Below are 20,019 nucleotides of genomic sequence, written 5' to 3' on the forward strand. Positions count from 1 at the left end.
CGTGTGATTCACAGTCCACTAGACAGTGAGCACTGTGACAGGGCTGTGTCCTGATGCAGAGACTGATGGTCCCCTCCTCACCTTCTTACTGGGCACAAGAGCCTGGATGGCCCCTGGGAACACAGTCCTCAGGAGGAAGACATTTCCTAGTCTCTCTTGCAACCAGAAGTACCCAAGGGACCCAGTTCTGGCCAAGGGGGCAGGGGGTGGTATAAGCAGATATGGGGTGTGCAATATCTAGGAAGCGTCCTTAAAGGGGTGGGATGGGGGTGAGAGCATGCCTGTGTGCCTTTCCACTGTCCAGTTCTCCACCCTACTGGTTGGAAAGCAGACATGATGGCTGGCACTTACACAGCCATCTTGTGCCATGAGGCAGAAGGCCCATCTGAGGACCAGAGGAGCCACGAGATTAAAGAAATCCAAAGTCCTGTCCTCCCAGCCATTGGGTCTACCTAGACTTGAATGTGTAGCATTAAAAGTGAACATTGTGTTTAAGCCACTGGTATTGGGATTTTCAGTCATTAACAACCGAATCTAACTGTATAGCGTCCCCAGGGTCTAGCATGTTGCCTGATGTTGAAAGTAAGGTTGTGGAATGAATAAACGATGGCAAACAAGATCAGGTAAGATTTGGCAAGAGGAGGGGTATGCTGTGCCAGGTAGCAGGCCTGGGTAGTGGGTGTGGAACAGACAGACCAGCTCCTTGGGGTGTAGAGATGCCTCCCGCTTCAGAGATGGAGGACAAGCAGGCCCTGCCACTTCCCAGGAGGTGGGGCGGGGGGCAACCTCTTCCCTCACTGAGGATGCGATTAGCAAAGACAACAATCAAACACTCCCATCTCGGATTTTCTTTTACTTTTTTCTCTTTCTTTTTCTTTCTTTTTTCTTTTTTTGCCACTCCTGCAAAAGTGGCTGGGAGGCTGTTACAAGTCTCATGCTGGAGTCGGTTTTCTAAGAGCCTGGGGCGAGCCTGGGGCTGTGACGCCACGACTGGTCTTAAATGGTGGTGGGCGATGTTCCTATCTTGGTCGGATCTCTGCTGGGTGCTGGGCCCTTGCCAGCCTCTTCCCAGAACACTTCCTCCCTGTGACACTGCCTCATATAGGTGACGAGGCAGCAGTGTGCCGCCCTCCCATCTGCTCTTGGGCAGGCTCACAGCACTCAGCGGCCTTTGTCTCCTCCATTGCTGCTTTGGAGAACATGCCGAGAGAAGGTGTCACTGGTCAGTGTCACACTGCAACACCAGAAAGTTTGGTATTAGAACAGACCAGGTGCCTGGGGGGGCGGGTACACATCGAGTGAACACTAAGCCTCGTAAGCAAGGCTCCTGTGCTCCCTCTGCTCACACCAAGTGTCCCTTGGAGCGCTGGGGTGCAAACATAAATACATGGGCCTCAAGGAGCCCGTGGTCTGATGGGCACGGAAAAAGCTGAAAAACGTGGTGGTCCCATCCTGATGCACACAGGGGTCATACCAGCTAGGAATGGTGTCAGCCCCGGGGGAGGAAGCAGGGGCTGGTTTCTCCTGTGATGATGAGTCTGTGGTATAGCTGGGGCAGAGGGTAGGCTCCACCCGCAGCTGCTCTGGGACACTGTGCCCGCATTCCAGGCTGGAACAAGAGAAGCGAAGCAGGGTGGGGTGGGGTGGGAGTGGGGGGTGTGTGTGGCTAGCTGGCCACATTAGTCCCTTCTGGGCCTGAAGACTCACTGTATCTTTTGCTGTCGTCCCCCAGGCCCGCACTACCTTGCTGACTTGAGCAAAACTGGGGTTCCACTGTTAAGGGACACAGGAGGGCTGGGTGGCAGTGATGGCCTGCTCATGGAATTTGGTGGATAAGGGAGTCTGTGGTGAGTGAGTGAGGGCTGACTGCTGGGGACTGAGTTAGTGCAAACACCTTCTCTTCCAGGGTGGGGCTGGGCTGGTTTCCCGGAGAAGCTGACCTGGGAGTCAGTCTTCAGGGGATGGACAGGAAGGTTAGGGGGAGGGACACTCACTGCAGAACCCAGGTTGAGTGACCAGAAGATCCTGCACAACCACGCAGAAGCCTGTGTCACCGCTCCTGTTAGAGCAGCGTTTCTGGAGTGGGCTTCAGTGGGCGCTGCAGAGGCCCCGTCTGAGGACCCCGGAGGCAGGACCACATGTGGCACAGCAGATAGGTGCTCGTGGCGCTGTCGCAGCTTCCCCGGGTGCATCCTCCTGGGGTCTCCTCGGCATCCTCCTTACCCTCTCCTGTTGGCTCCAGGCTCTTCCAGGGGAAGTCCTGGTGGAGGGGGCTGTCTCTCCTGCTTCTCTGGGAGGTGCTAGGTGGGGTTACCCCAAACTCGGGGAGGAAGCAGCAGGTACCGAGCATCCCCTCTGGGAAGGCCCCGCTCGCTTCAGCTGGACCGCCCAGTCCGCAGCCCGAGGCAGCACTCACCCGCACTGTGTAGGCGGGAAGCAGGCTCTGCAGGTGGTCGTCTCATAAGAGGTGTTCTTCACTTTCCCCTCCTTCCCTCCACACCCCGAGGCCGGCTGAGGGTGCGGCGTGGCCGGAGCGTCCTCATACCCGATTGCCCCGCTCTCGGGAGGTGTCTGTCCTGGAGACCTGTCCCCTGAAGCACACCCCGCCGCCGAGGAAACACTTTGCTGTGTGGTGACGACCGCGTCTACGCCTCCGCAGGCGAGGACCAAGGCGTAGGGTCCGCGGGGCACGGGTGACCTTAGACCCGGGCGCCGGCCCTTCGGCTCTTGGGCGTGCAGGCCTCCCGAGTCCTCGCGCCGGCTGCCCGGCCCCGCACGGCCACTGCCCGGCCCCGGCTCTGCCGCTCCGACCCGTGAGACCCGGTCCGGCCTGAGGCGGGGCCGCGCACTGAGGGTCTAACTTCACCTTCAAAGTCGGTCCCGTTTCACAGATGGGGAGACTGAGGCTCGGGGGTGAGAGAGCCGGCCATCTCACAGGCCCGGGGAGGCGGCGGGAAGGGCTCGGCCCTGCTCGAGAGGCCGGGACCGCGCGTTCTCCGGGGCCCTCGGGGCCACAGAGGGGCCGCGACCCTGGGCACCAGAGGGAGCGCCCGCCCGGAGCGAGTTTTCTGGCCCAGCCGGCCGCCGTCTCAGACCGTTGCCGCCGCCCGCGCGGGGCACTCTGGGACTTGTAGTCCCCGGGCGCACGCCGTCCGCGACGCGTCCACGGCTCGGGCGGCCATTGGCTGGCGCGTAGCGCCAGGCCTGACGGGACGGGCGGAGGGGGCCTAGCGTTCCTCGCCGGGGCGGGAGGGGCCGTCACGTGATGTTTGGGTGCCGGCTCCGCCCGCCGCACCGCCCCTCCCGCGGAGACCGCACGGAGAGTGCCCGTGAGGCTCCCAGGCCCAGGTGAGATGGCGGCGCGCGGCGGGGCTGGGCCGGCCGGGGAGGGCCGGCGGGCGAGGCGGGCTGGCCGGGAGGGCGCTCGGCCAGAGGCGGGATAAGCACGGGCCCAGGCTGGGAGGGGCTCGGGGCCCGCGGCGGCTGGGGGCGGGGCGGGGCCGGCGCGGCGGGAGGGGCTCCAGGGATGGGGCGCCGTGGGAGGGGCGGGGCTTAGGGGCGGGGCGCCGTGGGAGGGGCGGGGCGGTCAGGGAGTCCCGCTGCGGTCCGAGCGCTTGGTTTGAGGTGGCGGTACCCAGTTGTTGCTCTCAAGGGACCGTCCTCGTCGCCAAGGGGTGGGAACCATTGGAGGAGAGCCGGACCCGATGCGCCACCCCCGCGTCCCTTCCTGCCCCTCCTCCACGTTTGACTTAAAAAGTATCTCTTGAGTACTGAGGGCTGGGGTCCTCTGGCCCTTGCAGCTTCCAGGTGACCACGCTCTGTGCTGCCCCTACGGAAGCCCTTCAGGAGCCTCCTCCTTACGTCTCACTCCACTCTTGCCCTCTGGGGTCTGCGTGCGCCGTCCAGTGTGGCGGTCACTAGACACGCGTGGCCCCGCATGGAACCCTGCGGTCAGGGCAGAAAGTTCTGCGTTGCGCTGTTTGACCAGATGGGCCTGCTGCCCTTCCGGTCACACGTGGCTCCTCTTCGTCACCTGCCCTCATCCTGCCCTTGTTTTAGTTCCGGGCGGTGTGGCGGCTCACCGTCCTTCTGGAGGTCTCCACGCAGGTTCCTGGCCACCCTCTGCTGCCAGGACCGCTTTTCTGGTGCCTTCTTCTTTCCTTCCCAGCGCGCTCTGTCTTTACCAGTTGTTTGCCTGTTTTCCATTTTATCTTGGGTCGCCACGAGGCAGGGGCTGAGGTGGTTCCTCACTATACCCGAGTGTGGGCTCAGTATCAGGGCGAGATACAGATGACGTTGGTCAATAGTAGGATGTTTTGGTCTGTTAAAATGGTACTTCCCTATGGCTCAGCCTCATGCATTGTAGGTCCTCAGTAGAAACCCAGTGTAGCAAATGCCTGCTCAGGACAGTGCAGGAGCCCAGTTATAACAGTGGCAATGGGAGACAGGCAGGCAGAGAAGGCTTCCTGGAGGAGGTAGAGCTTCCAGGGCTACTTGCACATTTCCCTCCTTTGTTGGCCTCTTGCCCTGACTGCATCCAGGCAACCTTCACTGGGCATTCCTCTCCAGGCCCCGGGATGGGTGCCTGTGCACAGGTGCTGCCATCTGAGGGTTTGGGGGTTTGGGGGTTTGGGGGTTTGGGGGCTCGTGGGCAGACAGGAGTCCTTAAGTCCCTTCTTGCAGGATGAAAGTCAGGATCTGGTCCCTGACTCCTGCTCCAGCCATGTCTTCAACAGCTTGCTTCGTGTGCCCCAGCAGTGCACAGGTCCCGGTTTCCTGCACATTTCATATCTTTTCTCACCAGCATGAGAATGTTCGTGCCTTCCACTTGGAGTGCCTTGTACTCTCAACGCCTCTTTGGATGGATACTTTCCTGTCCTCTGACTCCTCTGGGTTGGCCCACCCACATTTATGCTCATGGCCATAGCACAGAGCACCCTTTCTGTGTTAGAGTTTCGTTGTTCTCTGGTGTCTGGGAGACATGAACTGTTGGTCAAGGCTTAGACTTCTGAACAATGTGCACAGGTGTATCTGTGGCTACTGGTTGTGTCTTGTTTGTGTTTTTTGCTACAAGTGGAATGCAGCCTGGGTGGTTCAGGCCAGCTGTAATTCTTTATGTTCTTTAAATTGTGATTTGTGTGATGTCATCACGACGAACTTGCTAGGCCATGAAGGCAGACCGCCTCTCGGATTCGTCTGCGTTCTGCCAAGACACTCAGCACTGCCCGGCTCCTGAATCTGTGCTGCATCCGTGAATGGAGGGGTTGGTGACGAAAGACTAAAGAGGAGGGAGAATGGACAGAACTGAAGAGTGAAGGGGCCTGTTCTGCCTCCTCCAGGGCCATTACCTTGGGTGTTCAGTGCTAATTCTTGCGCTTGTTTCCGCTCTTTCCTTTGCTTGCCTTTGTCCCGTCCGGGCGCACTGAGGCCCGGAGGGGGATTGTCATTCCCGCTTTTCAGTGATGCGCTTGGTGTTCAGGGAAGGCTCCTCCTGCTCCAGGCCCCGGACTCCAGGGCAGATGCTGCAGCCATTTGCCCGTCCCATCTGCCCGCCCTGTCCCCTTGGGAGCCCCTCCCACTGAACGTCTAGCTGTGGCCCCTGTGGCACCCTGTGGCTGTTTGTTGAAGTGAGCAGGGTCATGACAGACCTGAACCACGCCTCCTGTTGGAGCTGCCTGTGGAGCCAGCAGAACCTTCCATGGGAAGGGAGTTGTCTTGGCCTGAGTCCCGGCAGAGAAGACAGGACCCACTACCAAGCCAGGTGCCGTGTCAGTGCCCGGGCCCGTGGACCAATGGGGCGGTGACGCCTCCGGGGGCCCCTGGTTCCCAGCGCCCTGCTGCCATCCACAGCTGTCCTCAGAAGCTGTCCAGCCGTTCCGCCTGGCCTTATCCCACCTGCATGATTGTCGCCCTCGGCCAGGGGCTTGCTGAGGGCCAGGATGGGGATGAAGTGAAGGGAAGAGGATTCCATGCTTGGCTGCAAAGCTAGACTACCGCCTGGAGCCCTTTCCCCTCCTCGATCCCCCTGGGCTGCAGGTGTCCTCACAGGCATGCGGTGTGGTCTGCAGGGCCGTGCCTGTCTGGACAGGGTCATCGGCAGGGCCCCCATGGCCTCTTGAGGGCAGGGCTGCCGTCCGAGGAGCAGAGCATCCCATGAGGACTTTCTCCGGCCAGGCCTGTGCAGAGACTCAGAGTGGTGGCGAGTGGGCCCGGGTGCCCCTGCAGGCTTTCCTGGCCTCTTCCGGATGCCGTGGTGCTCACGTTACAGAGTGAGGTCACCGAGTGGTCAGTGATGGATGTGGAGAGGGGCCCCTGTCACACGGGTGGCTGTGGGTGGGGCTGAGGGTGTGGATATATATCTGGGAAGGGGCCTTGGGTGCTGGTGAGACCTGAACTGAGTCTTGGAAACAGCATTAGTCTGGGAGGACGGGAGGGAGGCCGTTCCAGCAGGGGCGGACCTGAGGGAGGGCACAGCGGTGCGAGGAGCCCAGCAGGCCGGTGTGACTGGGGCCAGGCCCGTGTGGGCCTAGGCAGGAGGCGAGGGGAGGCCTGGGTTTCGGTGCTGAGCTGGGGAGGGCCAGCATGAGCCTCACTGAGGGCCACTGGGAGAGGACTGGAGACACGGTTGTGGGGAGCAGGGACCAGGGGTCTGGGCTCTGTGGCTGGAGGCTGCCGCTGGCTGTGAGAGGTGTGCACCCCCACCCAGCCCTCCCAGTCCCCAGTGTCCAGGCTGTCGGCCCCTTGGCTCAGCACCGTGTGGCCAGGTCCACGGTGGCGGCGGCAGAGCTGTAGACCCCCTCTGTGGAGTGACTGCTGGCCCAGGAGAGCTGGGTCTTTCCGGGAACTGGGGTGGCAGGCTGTTCGTTGTCCCAGCAGCCCTGGGCTCCCGCCTCTGGGAGAGGCCAGCCCCACTGCCCCGGGTGGACACAAGAGAGCAGGCCAGACAGTCCTGTGACCCTGGAAGCCCCTGCTCGCAGCTCCTGCTCAATAAACTTCTATTGTTTTCTTAACTGGGCCGTGGAAGATTGTCTTGTTTTCTGCCTCTGATGTCCCCTGAGAGAACGGTGGGGCCCCAGCCCCAGCCCTGACTGTGTCAATGTCCTGGTGTGAACAGTGAAGTCCTGCGGACTCGGATCCTGACCCACGTCCCTCATCAGCACGTGAGGATGCCCGAACTCTGCCCTTTCTGAGCCTGCAGCCCCCGGGAGGTCGGAGGTGTTGGCGTCTATGCCGTTGCAGAGACACGGGCACTGAAGCTTGGAGACTTCTGGAGACACTGCTCGAGGGGCAGGCGGGGCTGTGGGGTCAGGGAGTGCCTGGGAGGCTGGCGTAGCCAGGCCTCTCCTGAGCAGCCCTCCCCTGCTGCAGAGAGCTTGCCCCAGCCTGCTTTTGAGGTGGATCAGCAGGAACTGAGGAGAACCGACCATTGTCACTGACTTTGTGTCATCATCACAATAGTGACCACCATTTACAGACCTCTGGTCTCTGCTGGCACTTGCTAGGTTCCTCATATTCCTAAGACCAGGACACTTCCCAGGGCTGAGTAACCTATCCGGAGGTCATAGGTCCGTAAGTGGCCACTCAGCTTTCGGGCTCCAGAGCCCACTTACTGCTCTGCTGCTTCCTGGGAGGACAGATTGGAAGATGCTCCCACACTGGAAGATGCCCTGTGCGCTGCAGAACGTCGATAATAAAGTCTGCACGAATAAAGACTTACTCCCGGGCCCTCTCCGTGTTGAACGGATGTTCTGAAGGAGGGCTTGTCAGGGGTCTGAGGGCTTCTAAGGAGTCCAGGTGTGAAAGTGTGGGAGTTCTCATGGAGGGGGAGGCAGGATGGGACTTGGAATTCTTGTTCCCAGTAGGGCAGGATGACAGGCAGGGAGGAGAGAGCTCACCATCTGCTGTGGCTGCTCTCCTGGACCTGTGGAAAGGTGTCCAGTCATTGAGTTAAACATTTTTAGGGCTTTAGGATAGGTGCCATGCTCAGGCATCCATCTGCCCATGTCTGTCTGTCCTGTTGTCCGAGCCTGACCCTGGGTGTGGTCTGCAGGGCTCAGACTGAGCCTGCACTGGGTAGGAAGCCAGATATTAGGGGCATGGGGTGGTGAGGAAGGAGGAGGTTGGGGTGTCATCTGGGGAAGATGAAAACCAGGCACCCCGGGCGATGGTGGGGACAGCAGAGCTCTGGTCTGGGAATCGGCGCCAGACAGAGCTGGCCAGGAGGTGGCCGGGTGCAGCCCCCACCGCCTCCCGCCCCAGCCAACTCTGGCTGCCCTCCACCGGGATCCGTAGTCCATCCTTGCCAAGTATTTGGAAAGGGACGTGTTTTCACACCAGCAGCCCTGAATCAGTCTCTCCCACATTAAAACAACGCCCCGCTGCAGCCTCCTTCCTGGGCTTGGCTGCCCTCTCAGCACAGGCTTTTAGTAGCTGTGCTAATGAGGAGCTGGATTCCTGCCTTGGGTCTGACCTCCTTCCCCACTGCTGCCTCACCCACAGCGAGGGTGCTAATGAGTGTGGAGGGCAGGAGGTGAGCCTGGGCTCGGGGAGCATAGTGGTTCTGTGTCTTCCGGGTCCAGGGTCCGGAAAATCTTCAGTTGCGGGGACGAGTGTTCTAGCTGGTCCGCGCCTCCAGCCTGGACCTCTAATTCCCTCGCAGCATCCCGACTTCCTGCCCAGGGCCACTCAGCCTGTCTCCCTGGCTGCATCTTTCCAGAGGCCCATCTGCAGCATCAGGCTGCCTCCTGCACTTGGCCTTTGCAGCTCTGGCAGTTTGAGCTCAAAGTCTTTCCAGCCTCTCTACTCAACCTGCTGGGCTGATGTCTCTGCCCCTTCCCTGAGGGCCTGGCACCTGGCAGGGCAGGGGGCTGCAGACTGATGGAAAGCCTTTCGTGGCTGGTTCCTCATTGCCTTGCAGTCATTTGTTTGGTGTTGGGCTCCCCATGGACTCCTCTAGGGCCAGGATCCTGTCTTTCCTGTCTCTGTGGTCCCAGTACAGGAAGAGCACACAGTTGGAGCTCGATAAATGCTCATGTAAGCACGAGCTAGCTGCTGGAAGGCACTATTTTTCAGGCAGCAGCACTATTTTCTGGGTGTCTCGTGTCCCGGGGCCACCCACTGCATCTCCAAGTAGCAGGAAGCCGTGATGGGCTCTAACATGGGTGGTGGGCTGGACACGAGCGGGTGCTTCGCGTGTGCACCCCCACTCATTGAGCAGAAGGGAGACGGCAGCTTGCAGAGGGCGGGTTACAGCTGCCTGGTGGTGTGGCTGCCCGGAGACCGCCTTCCGGGGCCCTGCAGGTGGGTGGCCGCGGAGATGCTGCAGGGAGCCTGAGGAGCGTGGCCGCGGCTCCCAGCTGAGGGCGCGGGGCTTTCAGTGCCACTGATCAGAGCAGGGAAGCCCGGGAGTCACTTACTCTTAGACCTTGAGAGGTGACATTGTTTTCTCCAGGCCACAGAGGAAGTGCAGGGCAGGCTGGGAGCAGGACACAGCATGCCCAGCCCTAGAACCTGGGCTCTGCCTTTCCCATGCTGCCCCACAGTGTTACGGACCCTGGCTTGTGCAGAGCTGCCAGGCCAGTGGTTTGAGGGGGTGCCCTGGGGCTGGAGGGGCTCTAGTCATCCCTGCTGCCCGCACCCCCTCCCTCCACTCAGAACTGCTCCGACCTCATCCGTTTCACCCGCACCTTCTGAGGACTGTTGTGTTGGGAGAAAGGGTTCTGTAGCTGGTTTAGCCCTCCTTTCTCACTGGGAGGCAGAGGCCAGAGCTGCCTGCTGCTGTGGGGTGCAGCCCAGCCCTGCCTCCTGCCGGCTGACAGCCTGCGCTGCTGCCCCCCTGCTGGAGGGGTTGGCGGACAGTGGAGGAGGGGGCCCCACAGGCAGTTGCCTCGTTTTGTCTTACGGCCCAGGGTGGCCTGCTGGGCAGGAGTGAAGTCAGGTGGCAGGTGCGGGCACAGATGTGACAGGGTGGGTGGAAGTCCTAATGGTACGGGGTAGGTCTTGCTGCGGTAACAAGCATTCCCTGGGTATCAGCAGCTTAAAGCAACAAAGGCCGCTTTGTGCCTTTGGAAGGCCACCCTTCCCTCACTGGCTTCCCCTTCTCCTCCTGGGATTCCCTTGTGCTCAGAGAGAGGGTCCCCTGCGGTAGCCCACCTCGTGCAGAGTTCCAGGAGGCCGGCCCTCGGGAACCAAATCAGGTTGACTACGTCCTCTGCTCTGTCCACCTGGTGACCTGAGACATGGAGATTGACAGCCCAGCGTCTTTTAAAAAAACATTATGAAACTTTATATTTTGAGACATTGCACATGTACGTGTACTATTGTAAGAAATAATTCTGAGCCTTCCTAGTACCTTTACTCAGTTTCCCCAAAGGTGGCACCTGGCAGAGAGGTAGGACTATGTCACACCCAGGATGCCTCTGTGGCTGCGGTCAGAATGCAGGGTGTTTCTGTCACGTGGTTGCCCTTCAGTAGCCCCCCCCCCCCCCCAGCTGCTCGCCCTCCTTAACTGCTGGGAGGCGTCAGTCTGTCCTCCTGTTTTCCGGTGTCTCAAGAATGTTATACAAACGGGATCACAGAGTATGTAGCCCTTGGGGACCAGCTCTTTTCATTTGGTTAATTCCCTGGAGGTTTCTCAAGGTTGTCACATGTGTCTGTAGTTTGTGTCTTTTCATCGCTGAGTCCTGTTCCTGTGTGTGAATGAATGGACCACTGTTAACTATTCCATTGCCCTTGCACTTTAGTGATTTGAATAGTTGATATAGTTCAAAAGTGAAAACGTACGGGGAAGCAGGCAGTTGAGAGTTACCAGCCTCGCCAGCCCAGCCGCCTGGCCTTGTACGTACCTGTGACACTGCTGTTAGTCTCTTCTCAACCAAAGACAGATCGACCGTATTCAGGTTCGTTTTTCTCTTACAAGTCAAATATTGTAACACGTTTCTGCTCCTTAGCTTTTATTTTTTCCCCCTACTAACCAAAATGTCCTAGAGGTCTTTCTACATCAGTACAGAGAACTTCTCTTTTTCTTGTTGACAATGGCGGACTCAAGTATGGTTATGTCAGAATCGATTTAATAGTCTTTTGTGGATGGAAGTTTAGACTGATTTCAGTCTGTGCTTGTTACAGAATGAGTGACCCGTTCCCAGGTCACTTGTGCATGTTCGTCGGATGTACGCTCCGAGGGCAGGCGTGGGCTCAGAAGGCCCCGACTTTCCTCCGTCGGACACACACGGCCAGGTCGCACCCAAAGCGGGGGTCCCGATTCCACACCCATGGAGAGTTGTGCACCCCGTTCCCCTCGCTGCTCCCACAGTGGGCACCTTTGGGTTTCAGGGCAGGGGCACGCCTGCATTTCCTTTATTATGAATGAGTTTGGTACCCTTTTTTTTAATGGTGTCTTTTTATATATCAAAGAGCCACTTGTATGTTCCTTGTGAGGTTTCTGTTCCTCAACTTTGTGTTTTAAAACTGTGTGGTTGATTTTTTTCCCTTTAGATCATGGAGACGAGCTCTTTGAACGTTGGATGAATTCAGGTCACGTGCTGCCTTCTTTTGTTGTCCCTGTTGTTTGGCCACGTAGCCGCCTCCGTGCCATTGGATCTGTCCGTGTACGTGTGTGGCGTTTGGACTTCGAGTTGTAGTTCACAGAGGTTTCCTTTCTTCAGGTTTAAAAAGAAGGGCTGTGTTTTCTTCTTGTTGATTTACTTCTCAAGTTTTTATTCATTTGTCCTTTGTCCCGGCGTGCGCCGTGAGGTCTGGTCTGACCCTGGCTTTGCCGGGGCCTTCTGCTGGCGGCCCTGTCCAAGGTATTAAACGGTCCATTTCTTCCCTGCTGGTTTTAGGTTCTAGCTTTTTGTGCCCTAAATTGCCATTTATATTTAGATTTTAAAATAATGTATTTATTGTGATAAGAATGCTTCTTATGAGACCTACCACTTTGCAGATTGAAGTACACAGTGCAGTACCGTGTGCACAGTACTTAACATGTGCACAGTACTTACTGTGCGCACAGTGCGTACCGTGTGCACGGAGCATACTGTGTGCACAGTACTTACCGTGCACACAGTGTGTACTGTGCGCACAATACTTAATGTGTGCAGAGTGCACACTGTGTGTGCAAAGTGTACCGTGTGCACAGTACTTAACATGTGCACAGTACTTACTGTGCGCACAGTGTATACCGTGTGCACAGTACTTCCTGTGCACACTACGTGCACAGCGCCATACCATGTACACAGTACAGCCCTGTGTTGAGCCCACCAGGTGTGGTGTCACCCAGCAGCACTCTGGAGTTGTTTCATCTTGTTTCAGTGAGACTTTCTGCCCATTGAGTAGCAGCTCCCCGTCTCCCCTGCCCCCGCCCCTGGCAGCCACCATTCCACTTGGTGCTTCTTTGAATCGGACTGTTTTAGATCCCTCGTGTCAGTGGGGTCATGCAGTGTTTGTCCTTCTGTGGCTGGCTTCTTTCACTTTGCATGATGTCTTCAAGGTCCATCTAAGTTGTTGCATGCTGCAGAATTTCCTTCTTTTTTGGAGGATGAATAACGTTCCATCACGTGGTTTTGCCACGTCCTCTTTATCCACTCACCTGTAGACGAACCCTTCGGCTGCCTCTGTGTCTTGGGTGTCTTGAATCATGCTGCCGTGGACACGTGGTGCAGATATCTCTTTGAGGTCCTGATTGTAATTCTTTCAAATAAATGCTCAGAAGCAGCGCTGCTGGATCACATGATAGTTCTGCTTTTCACATTTTGAGGAGCCTTTGTGCTGTTTTCCGTAGTGGCTGTGCCATCTTGTGTTACCGCCAGTGTACAGGGTTCCTGTTTCTCCACATCCTTGCCAGCACTTCTTTTTCTTCTTCTTCCTTTTTTTTTTTTTTTTGATGACAGCCATCTGGACAAAAGGGAGGTGGCATCTTGCTGTGGATTTGGTGTGTGTTTCTCTGATGGTTAGCGATGCTGAGCACCTTCTCACATGCCTGTTGGCCATCTGTGTGTCCTCTTTGGCAAAATGTCTGTTCAGGTCCTTAGCCCATTTTATGATTAGGCTCTCAGTTTTTGGCTTTGTTTTTCACTGTTGAATTGTAGGAGTTCCTTATATGTTTTGGAGATGAACCCCTTCTCACATACACACGGTCCTTGACTTAAGATTTTTCAGTTTTACAGGTTTTCACCTTTGCATGGTGCAAAAGTGATACACTTTCAGTAGAAACCATACTTTGAATTTTGACCCTCTGGACTAGCGATGTGGGGCGGATACTGTCTTGGGACCCCGGGCTGCGGCCACTGCAGCTCCCGCCAGCCCCGCGATCACAAGGGTGAGCAGCCAGTGCACAGCTAGCCATTCTGTTTTTCACCTTCTGCATAGTGTTCAGTCAGTTATAGGAGACATTCCACACTTTAGTATAAAATGGGCTTTGTGTTAGATGGTCTTGCCCAACTATAGGCTGATGTGAGTGTTCTGAGCACGTTTCAGGAAGGCCAGGCTGAGCTGTGATGTTCCGTAGGTCCCACGTCTTAAATGCACTTTCAACTTAAGGTATTTTCAACTCTTGATGGACTTGTGGGGGCGCACCCCAGTGTGAGCAGAGGAAGGTCTTTCTGCACGCATCCTCTCCTGTTCCCTAAGTGCTGGTCTGCTCGGTCGGTTACTTCCTTTGCTCTCTGGTTTGATGTTGTCCCGCTGAGCTCTTTTCGTTTCTCTTACTTGGTGCTCTTGGTGTCGTAGCCATGAAGTCACTGGCAAAACCAGCCTTGAGAAGATTTTCCCCTGTGCTTACTTCGAGGGGTTTTACCGTTTGGGGTCTTCTGTTTAAGTCTTTAATCAATTTTGAGTTGGCTTGTGTGCGATAGGGTCCAAGTTCATTCTTTTGCAGGTTTGGCTTGAGTTTCCAGCCTCGTCTGTTGGGCAGACCATCCTCTCCTCATGGGGTGTCTTGGCTCCCTTGTTGCAGACCTGTAGACGGTGTATGTGTCTCTTTCTTTCTGGACTCTATTCTGATCGACTGTTCTTTGTCTTTGTCTTTATGCCAGTCGCCCATGGCTGTAATTACTGTCGCTTTGTGGTGTATTTCAAAATTAGGATGTGGGATGCGTCCAACTTTATTGTTCTTTCTCAAAACTGCTTCTGTTTGTTTTCTTACGAGCTGCCCCATTGTCCGTGTGTGCAGCTGTAACCACTGTTTTAGTGAGTGAATCTCAAAGAACTCATTGCTCTTTTGTCATAATTTTTTTCACCTATTCTAGGTTGTCCTGACCTATGAACTTTGAACTAGCTTGCCTGTTCTTCATTCAGACCCCCCCAAACGCACACATCCTCACATCCCCCAAACCCGACTGGCTGGGGTTGGAACTGTGTTCAGGTAACTTAGGGGCAGCAGTGATGTCTGTGTGGCGTCGGGCCGTCCTTCTCAGGAGCGTGCTCATTCCCCAGTCGCTTCGGGCTCCTCTGCTGTAGTGCCTTCTGGTTTTCTTTATTTGCAGACCTTTCCTCCCTGTCGACATCGCTAGGAGCCTTTTCTTCCATGTCGTCCTTCGCATGTCCACGTGCGAGCACACTTGATTTCTGTGTGGAACTTTGTCCTTTGCTACCTTGCTGATTCTGTTATTTTTCAGTTGATTATCTTGGGTTCTCCAGGTACCCAATCCTAGTAGCTGCAAATAGTGATATTTAACCTTCCCCTTTCCAGTTTTTACATCCCGGTTTCCTTTTGTTACCCAGATGCGTGGACTGGCAAGTAATCGTGCTTGTGATGGGCTGCTCTGGGGAGGGCTCCAGGGGTCCCCGCTCTGGCGGGCTGAGGAGGACGCGCTCCACGTGCCCAGGAAGAGCCTGTCCTTCTCGTTTTACTGTGCCTCGTTTAAAAAAAATCAAGAATCGTTGTTGACTTTTGTCAGTTCCTTTTTTAAAGATCGCCTATGGGATGATCTTATGACTTTCCTTCTTTGCTGTATTAATGTGATGAATTATGCTAATGGAGTTGCGGATAGTGAAGGCTTGAATCCTGAAAGGCGCTTCATTCGGTCTGACACGTGGTTCCTGCAAGGTGCTGCTGGACACCCTGTGCTGTTGAATCTCATGTCCGAGTTGCTCTTCACAAGTACGCTTGTCTGTCGTCTCCTTTTTGGTGGGCACTTTTTTTTTTCAAGGTTTTGATATCAGTGTTGCACTTCCTTCACAAAAATAATTGAGACGTTTTCTTCCTGATGCATTTTCTAGAGCAGTTTAACAGTGTTGAATTGCCTGGTCTTTGAAGCCCTGGTAGAGTTTGTGAAACTATTGGGACCTGGTGCTTGCATGTTAGTTTTGTTTTTGTTTTGAGGAAGAGAGTCCTTTAAAATTTTTCTTTCTTTTTTGGGGGCCAGTTTTATAAATTACATTTTCCTAGAAGATTGTTCGTCTTACCCAGGCTGTCAGATTTATCCATGTGGACTGGAGTGCGGCTGTCTCTTCCGTGCTCTAATTTCCTTGGTTTCTGTGGCTATCTCCCTCTCATTTGCTCCCTCTTTTTCTTGATTGGATTAGCTAGTTGTTTCCATTTTATTTAAAAGTTTTTCTTCAAAGACTCACCTTTTGCATATTTTAATTAAATTTATTATCCTTTTTTTTGCTTCTTAACACATTCTTTGCTCATAGTTAATAATTTCTTTTGCTTTTTTTTCAGTTTATCTTATCATTCTTTTCTCTACGTGTTTATATGCTCGGTTAATTTGTCTACATTCTTTTCAAAAAAGAGTGTAGTATCTACAGGCTGGTCCCAGCTTTCTGGCAGAACGTACTTTCCTTACCAGCACTGCCTGGATGCTCTGTGATGTGGGTTTGTAGCCTCTTTTTCAGTCCAAGAGCTGTTGAGGAGCAAGTTTTCAAATTTCCAAATAAAGCACCTTTTGATTTCTCAGTTTTGTTGTTATTCTAGTTTTCATTGCACTTTGAGAATATTGACTCTCCTCTTTGGATCTTTTGGGGTTTTGTGAGGTTTTGCCTGTGGTTCTAATATGGAGTCAGTTTTCATTGTTCCACATGCGCTTGACAGGGAGCTGTTTTCTGTCTCGGGTGAACGGCGGTTGATGGCTGTGCTGGTCAGTTACACCATCTGAGCCATGTCCTTTGGGTCACGTGTGTCATGGTTCTTGTCCTCTGGCTCTGCTGTGGACCATGGGGGTGAACGGCAGTCCTGCCGCGGGTCCGCGTCTGTCTCGTCCCCGGGCTCCTGTGAGTCTGGCTGCATAGCCAGAGCCTCTGTGCTGAGCTGGCCCTTCCAGTCGTCTCTGTGCTGCCGACATCAGGACCGCGGCCCGGCCCCTGTCCTCCCCGCTCGCCTGGCAGCCTCCACACCTTCTGTCCCCACCCCTGCGCGCCTGCACATGTGTCTCTTACATACAGTAAGGTTGGATTTGCTTTGTGATCCCATCGGAGTATCATTTTTTCTTTCATTGGAGAATTAAACTAATTTACTCTAATTGATAGGTCAGATATATTTGATTTTAGTTCTGTCATGTTTTGCCATGTGTGTGGATATTTTTAAAGTCTTTTACTCTGTGGTGTGTTTTCTTTGCCTTTTAAAAAAGTCAGTATAGTTCTTGTGATTTTTGGAGAGTCTGTGTCCTGGTCTGAGTGGTTGCCTTTGTAATACTGTTGCAGGTTATGCTGTGTCTTCAGGGACCGCTTATTAAGTACCTTCTGTGTCCGACAAAATGATGTTGCCCCCGCCCTCTTCTCCTGGGAGAGCCACACCCTAATCCTGCAACCTGTGAATGTTACTTTGCATGGCAGAAAGGGATGTTGCAGAGGGACTTAAGGTTATGAAGCTTAAAGGGGTTCTCTCGGATTTATCTTGGTGGACTCAGTATAGTTACGTGAGCCCTCGGAAGCAGAGAGCTTTCTCCAGCAACAGGCGGGAGAGATGTGGCCGGAGGGGATGGCATAGAGACCTAAGAGTGAGAAGGATCTGAGACGTAGGGGTCCCATACAGGGACAGGAGAGGGGCCTCTGGGAGCTCAAGGCTGACCAGCTGACCACCAGCGAGGGAACAGCGACCTTACCCTGTGACCACTGGGACCTGGATTCTACCAGCAGCCCAAGTTACCTCCCAGAGCCTCTAGCAAGGGAGGCAACCCCGCGGAAATTCTGATCTGCGGAAACTGTGAGACGGCAGATCTGTGTGGCGTTGCTGCCAAATTTGTGGTGATTTGATATGGCAGCAACGAGAAATGAATATCCCTCCTGTGAGTAATGGTGAAAGTAATGTGCTTTGTTTTTTCACCTTCCCTCACCTAATTTTAGTCAAATAGTACCTTTCTCAGTGGTTACCTTTGTACTGTTAAATCTGTGTGTGTTTCCGTTACTGAAATGTCAGCCGTGAATTGTATCCTTCGACTCTGAGTTCCTACTGATGAGGCGAGGAGCTGATTACTCTACCTTTCCTTTTCTCCTTTCCCACTTGATTTTTATCAGCTGAGTCATTTCTCTGTGGTCAGAGCATGCTGTTACTTGCTGTGTCTGTCACTCCAGTCCCACGTTTCAGTCTTGCATCTGCAGGCGGGTGTGTTCAGGGCTCACCGACAACCTTGGGATCGACTTTCTTCTCTCACCTTTGACAGGCTGAGGTCTGCTCTGCAGGTGCTTTCTCAGAATGGCTGATGGGAACGGTGGTCCCTAAAGTTGCGTGTTCAAACTGCTTCTGGGCTTGAAGGACCGTTTGAATGTGGATGAAGTCCTTGGCTAGACCATCATTTCTTGAATGTCTTGTAAATGCTGTCTTCTGACTTTGAATCTTGCTTTGAAGAAATCGGAGGCCTGCCTGATTATCCTTCCCTTCATAAGTGATTTAACATCTTTCTTCTCACTTCAGTTTGTTTGCGTTTCTTGTTTCTATCCTTTGTGATATTTTCCCCTCAAAATGTCTTTTCTCCCTCACACTCTTTGCAGCTTTGTCTTCATGTCTGTGACACTGGTTCTTTTGTTTCTTGTGAACTCTGCCAGCTCAAGTTTATCCTCTGTTGTGTTTCCATCTTCTTTCTGAGTTCATGCAGTTCTGGGACAATTGCTCGATTGCTTTTTTGGTTCGGGACGAACTGTTTTTGATCTGCCTTGTGGTAGGGTGTGTGGCTGTCCGGTGACTGCTCTGTTCTGGGCCCCCACCCCCACCCCCACCTTGTAGTGTCTCTGTTTCCGTGCTGGGCCAGTTCTGCTTTCATCGTTATTTGTAAAAAACTTTTAACATCTTTTTTTTTTAATTGTGATAAAATACATAACATAAAGTGGACCATTTTAGACATGTTTACACACCCAGTTCTGTGGCATTTAGTGCATTCACGTTATGGTGCAGTATTTCCCACCCACTGCCTGCGCTGTCCATCTCTGGAGCATTTTCATCTTCCCAAACTGGACCTCTGTCCTGTTAGACTCTGACTCCTCATTCCCTCCCCCAGCCCCCGGCCCCCACCGTTCTGCTTCTGGTCTCTGAGAATTTGACGGCTCTAGAGACCTCACGTAAGTGGAACTGTAGGCATTTGTCCTTTTGTGACTGGCTCATTTCACTGAGCAGAATGTCCTCAAGTCTCATCCATGTTGTAGCAGGTGTCGGAACTTCCTTCCTTTCAAGGCTGGTTAATCTTCCACTGTATGAGTAGACCACATTTTGCTTGTTTATCTTCTGTCCATAGACACTTGGGTTGTGTCCACTTTTTAGCGGTTGTGAATAATGCTGCTCTGAACACAGTGTACAAGTATCTCCTCAAGTCCCTGCCTTCAGACACTGTGCTGTCCACCAGAAATGGACCCAGTGTAACTGACTGTGCTTCAGTAAAGATGGAGAAAATGGCCCTGCCTTCAGTTCCTTTGGGTGTGTACCTCCAAGTGGGATTGCTGGATCATGTGGTTATTTTATTTTTACTTTTTTTGGGGGAACCGCAGTACTATTTTCCACTGCAGCAGCACCATTTTACATTCTCACCAGGAGTGCACAAGGGTTCTAGTTTTTCACATCTTCACCAAAACTTCCTTTTCTGTTTTTTTTTTGATAGTAGCCATCCTAGTTGTGTGAGGTGTTCTCATGATGGCTTGCACATTTGCATTTCCCTGATAGTAAGTCACATGGAGCAGGTTTTCTTGTGCTTACTGGCATATCTTTTTTTGAGAAACGTCTTTTCAGGTCCTTTGCCCATCTTTTGGTAGGCTGTTGAGTTTTAGGGGTTCTCTATGTATGCTGGATACTAATCCCTGATCAGATATCCTTTGCAAATATTCTTTCCCATCCTGTGAGTTGCCCTTTCAGTCTGTTTGATCCACAAAAGTTGTAAATTTTGATAAAGTCCAATTTATCAACTTTTTCTTCCCTCTGCTTTTAATGTCATATCTAAAAAAATCATTGTCAGCACTATTTACAATAGCCAAGACATGGAAATGGCCTAAATGTCCATCAACAGATGACTGGATAAAGAAGATGTGGTATATTTATACAATGGAATACTATTCAGCTGTAAAAATGACAACGTAATGCCATTTGCAGCAACATGGATGTCCCTGGAGAATGTCATTCTAAGTGAAATAAGCCAGAAAGAGAAAGAAAAATACCATATGAGATCGCTTATATGTGGAATCTAAAAAAAAAAGGCAAAAGGAACATAAATACAAAACAGAAACAGACTCATAGACATAGAATACAAACTTGTGGTTGCCAGGGGGTTGGGGGGTGGGAAGGGACAGACTGGGATTTCAATATTTGTAGATACTGACAGGCATATGCAGAATAGATAAACAAGATTATACTGTGTAGCACAGGGAAACATATACAAGATCTTGTGGTAGCTCACAGCAAAAAAAATGTGACAATGAATATATATATATATTCATGTATAACTGAAAAATTGTGCTCTACACTAGAATTTGACACAACATTGCAAAATGACTATAACTCAATAAAAAAATGTTAAAAAAAATCATTGTCAGATTCAGTGTCTTGAAGCTTTCCCCCATGTTTTCTTCTAAGAGTGTGTTGGTTTTACCTCTTATATTTAGGTC

General features: G+C 53.3%; 2 protein-coding genes across 10 annotated transcripts in view; one reads left to right on the forward strand and one right to left on the reverse strand.

Annotated features, from left to right (window-relative positions):
• Positions 1-833: 833 nt before the first annotated feature.
• LOC116659724 (basic proline-rich protein-like) lies at positions 834-5,971 on the reverse strand. Its single transcript, XM_032467547.1, has 6 exons — positions 5,896-5,971; positions 3,862-3,945; positions 2,936-3,408; positions 2,417-2,856; positions 1,475-1,609; positions 834-1,234 (listed from the first exon to the last, which is right to left on the reverse strand). The coding sequence occupies exons 1-6, from the start codon at positions 5,969-5,971 to the stop codon at positions 1,162-1,164; spliced, it is 1,281 nt and encodes a 426-aa protein (XP_032323438.1). The 3' UTR covers positions 834-1,161.
• The window catches only part of TSNARE1 (t-SNARE domain containing 1), an 87,392-nt gene continuing 70,288 nt past the window's right edge, over positions 2,916-20,019 (forward strand). For 3 of the 9 annotated variants that reach the window (XM_032468193.1, XM_032468196.1, XM_032468197.1), the window contains exon 1: positions 2,916-3,348. The gene's annotated coding sequence lies outside the window, so the exon portion shown is untranslated. The remainder of the gene's footprint in view (positions 3,349-20,019) is intronic. The other 6 variants (XM_032468191.1, XM_032468190.1, XM_032468192.1 and 3 more) reach the window with 5 other exon arrangements.

The sequence above is a fragment of the Camelus ferus genome, chromosome 25 (assembly GCF_009834535.1).
Source record: "Camelus ferus isolate YT-003-E chromosome 25, BCGSAC_Cfer_1.0, whole genome shotgun sequence".
NCBI classification, from domain to species: domain Eukaryota; kingdom Metazoa; phylum Chordata; class Mammalia; order Artiodactyla; family Camelidae; genus Camelus; species Camelus ferus.

Coding starts and splice junctions, on each gene's coding strand:
- LOC116659724 (XM_032467547.1), bottom strand. CDS start 5,971: ATGGAATCCTCTTCCCTTCACTTCATCCCCATCCTGGCCCTCAGCAAG. Junction 3,409..3,861: donor GGGCAAGAGTGGAGTGAGAC/GTAAGGAGGAGG, acceptor CCTCCCGGCCAG/CCCGCCTCGCCCGCCGGCCC. Junction 2,857..2,935: donor CCCGCCGCCTCCCCGGGCCT/GTGAGATGGCCG, acceptor AGGTGAAGTTAG/ACCCTCAGTGCGCGGCCCCG.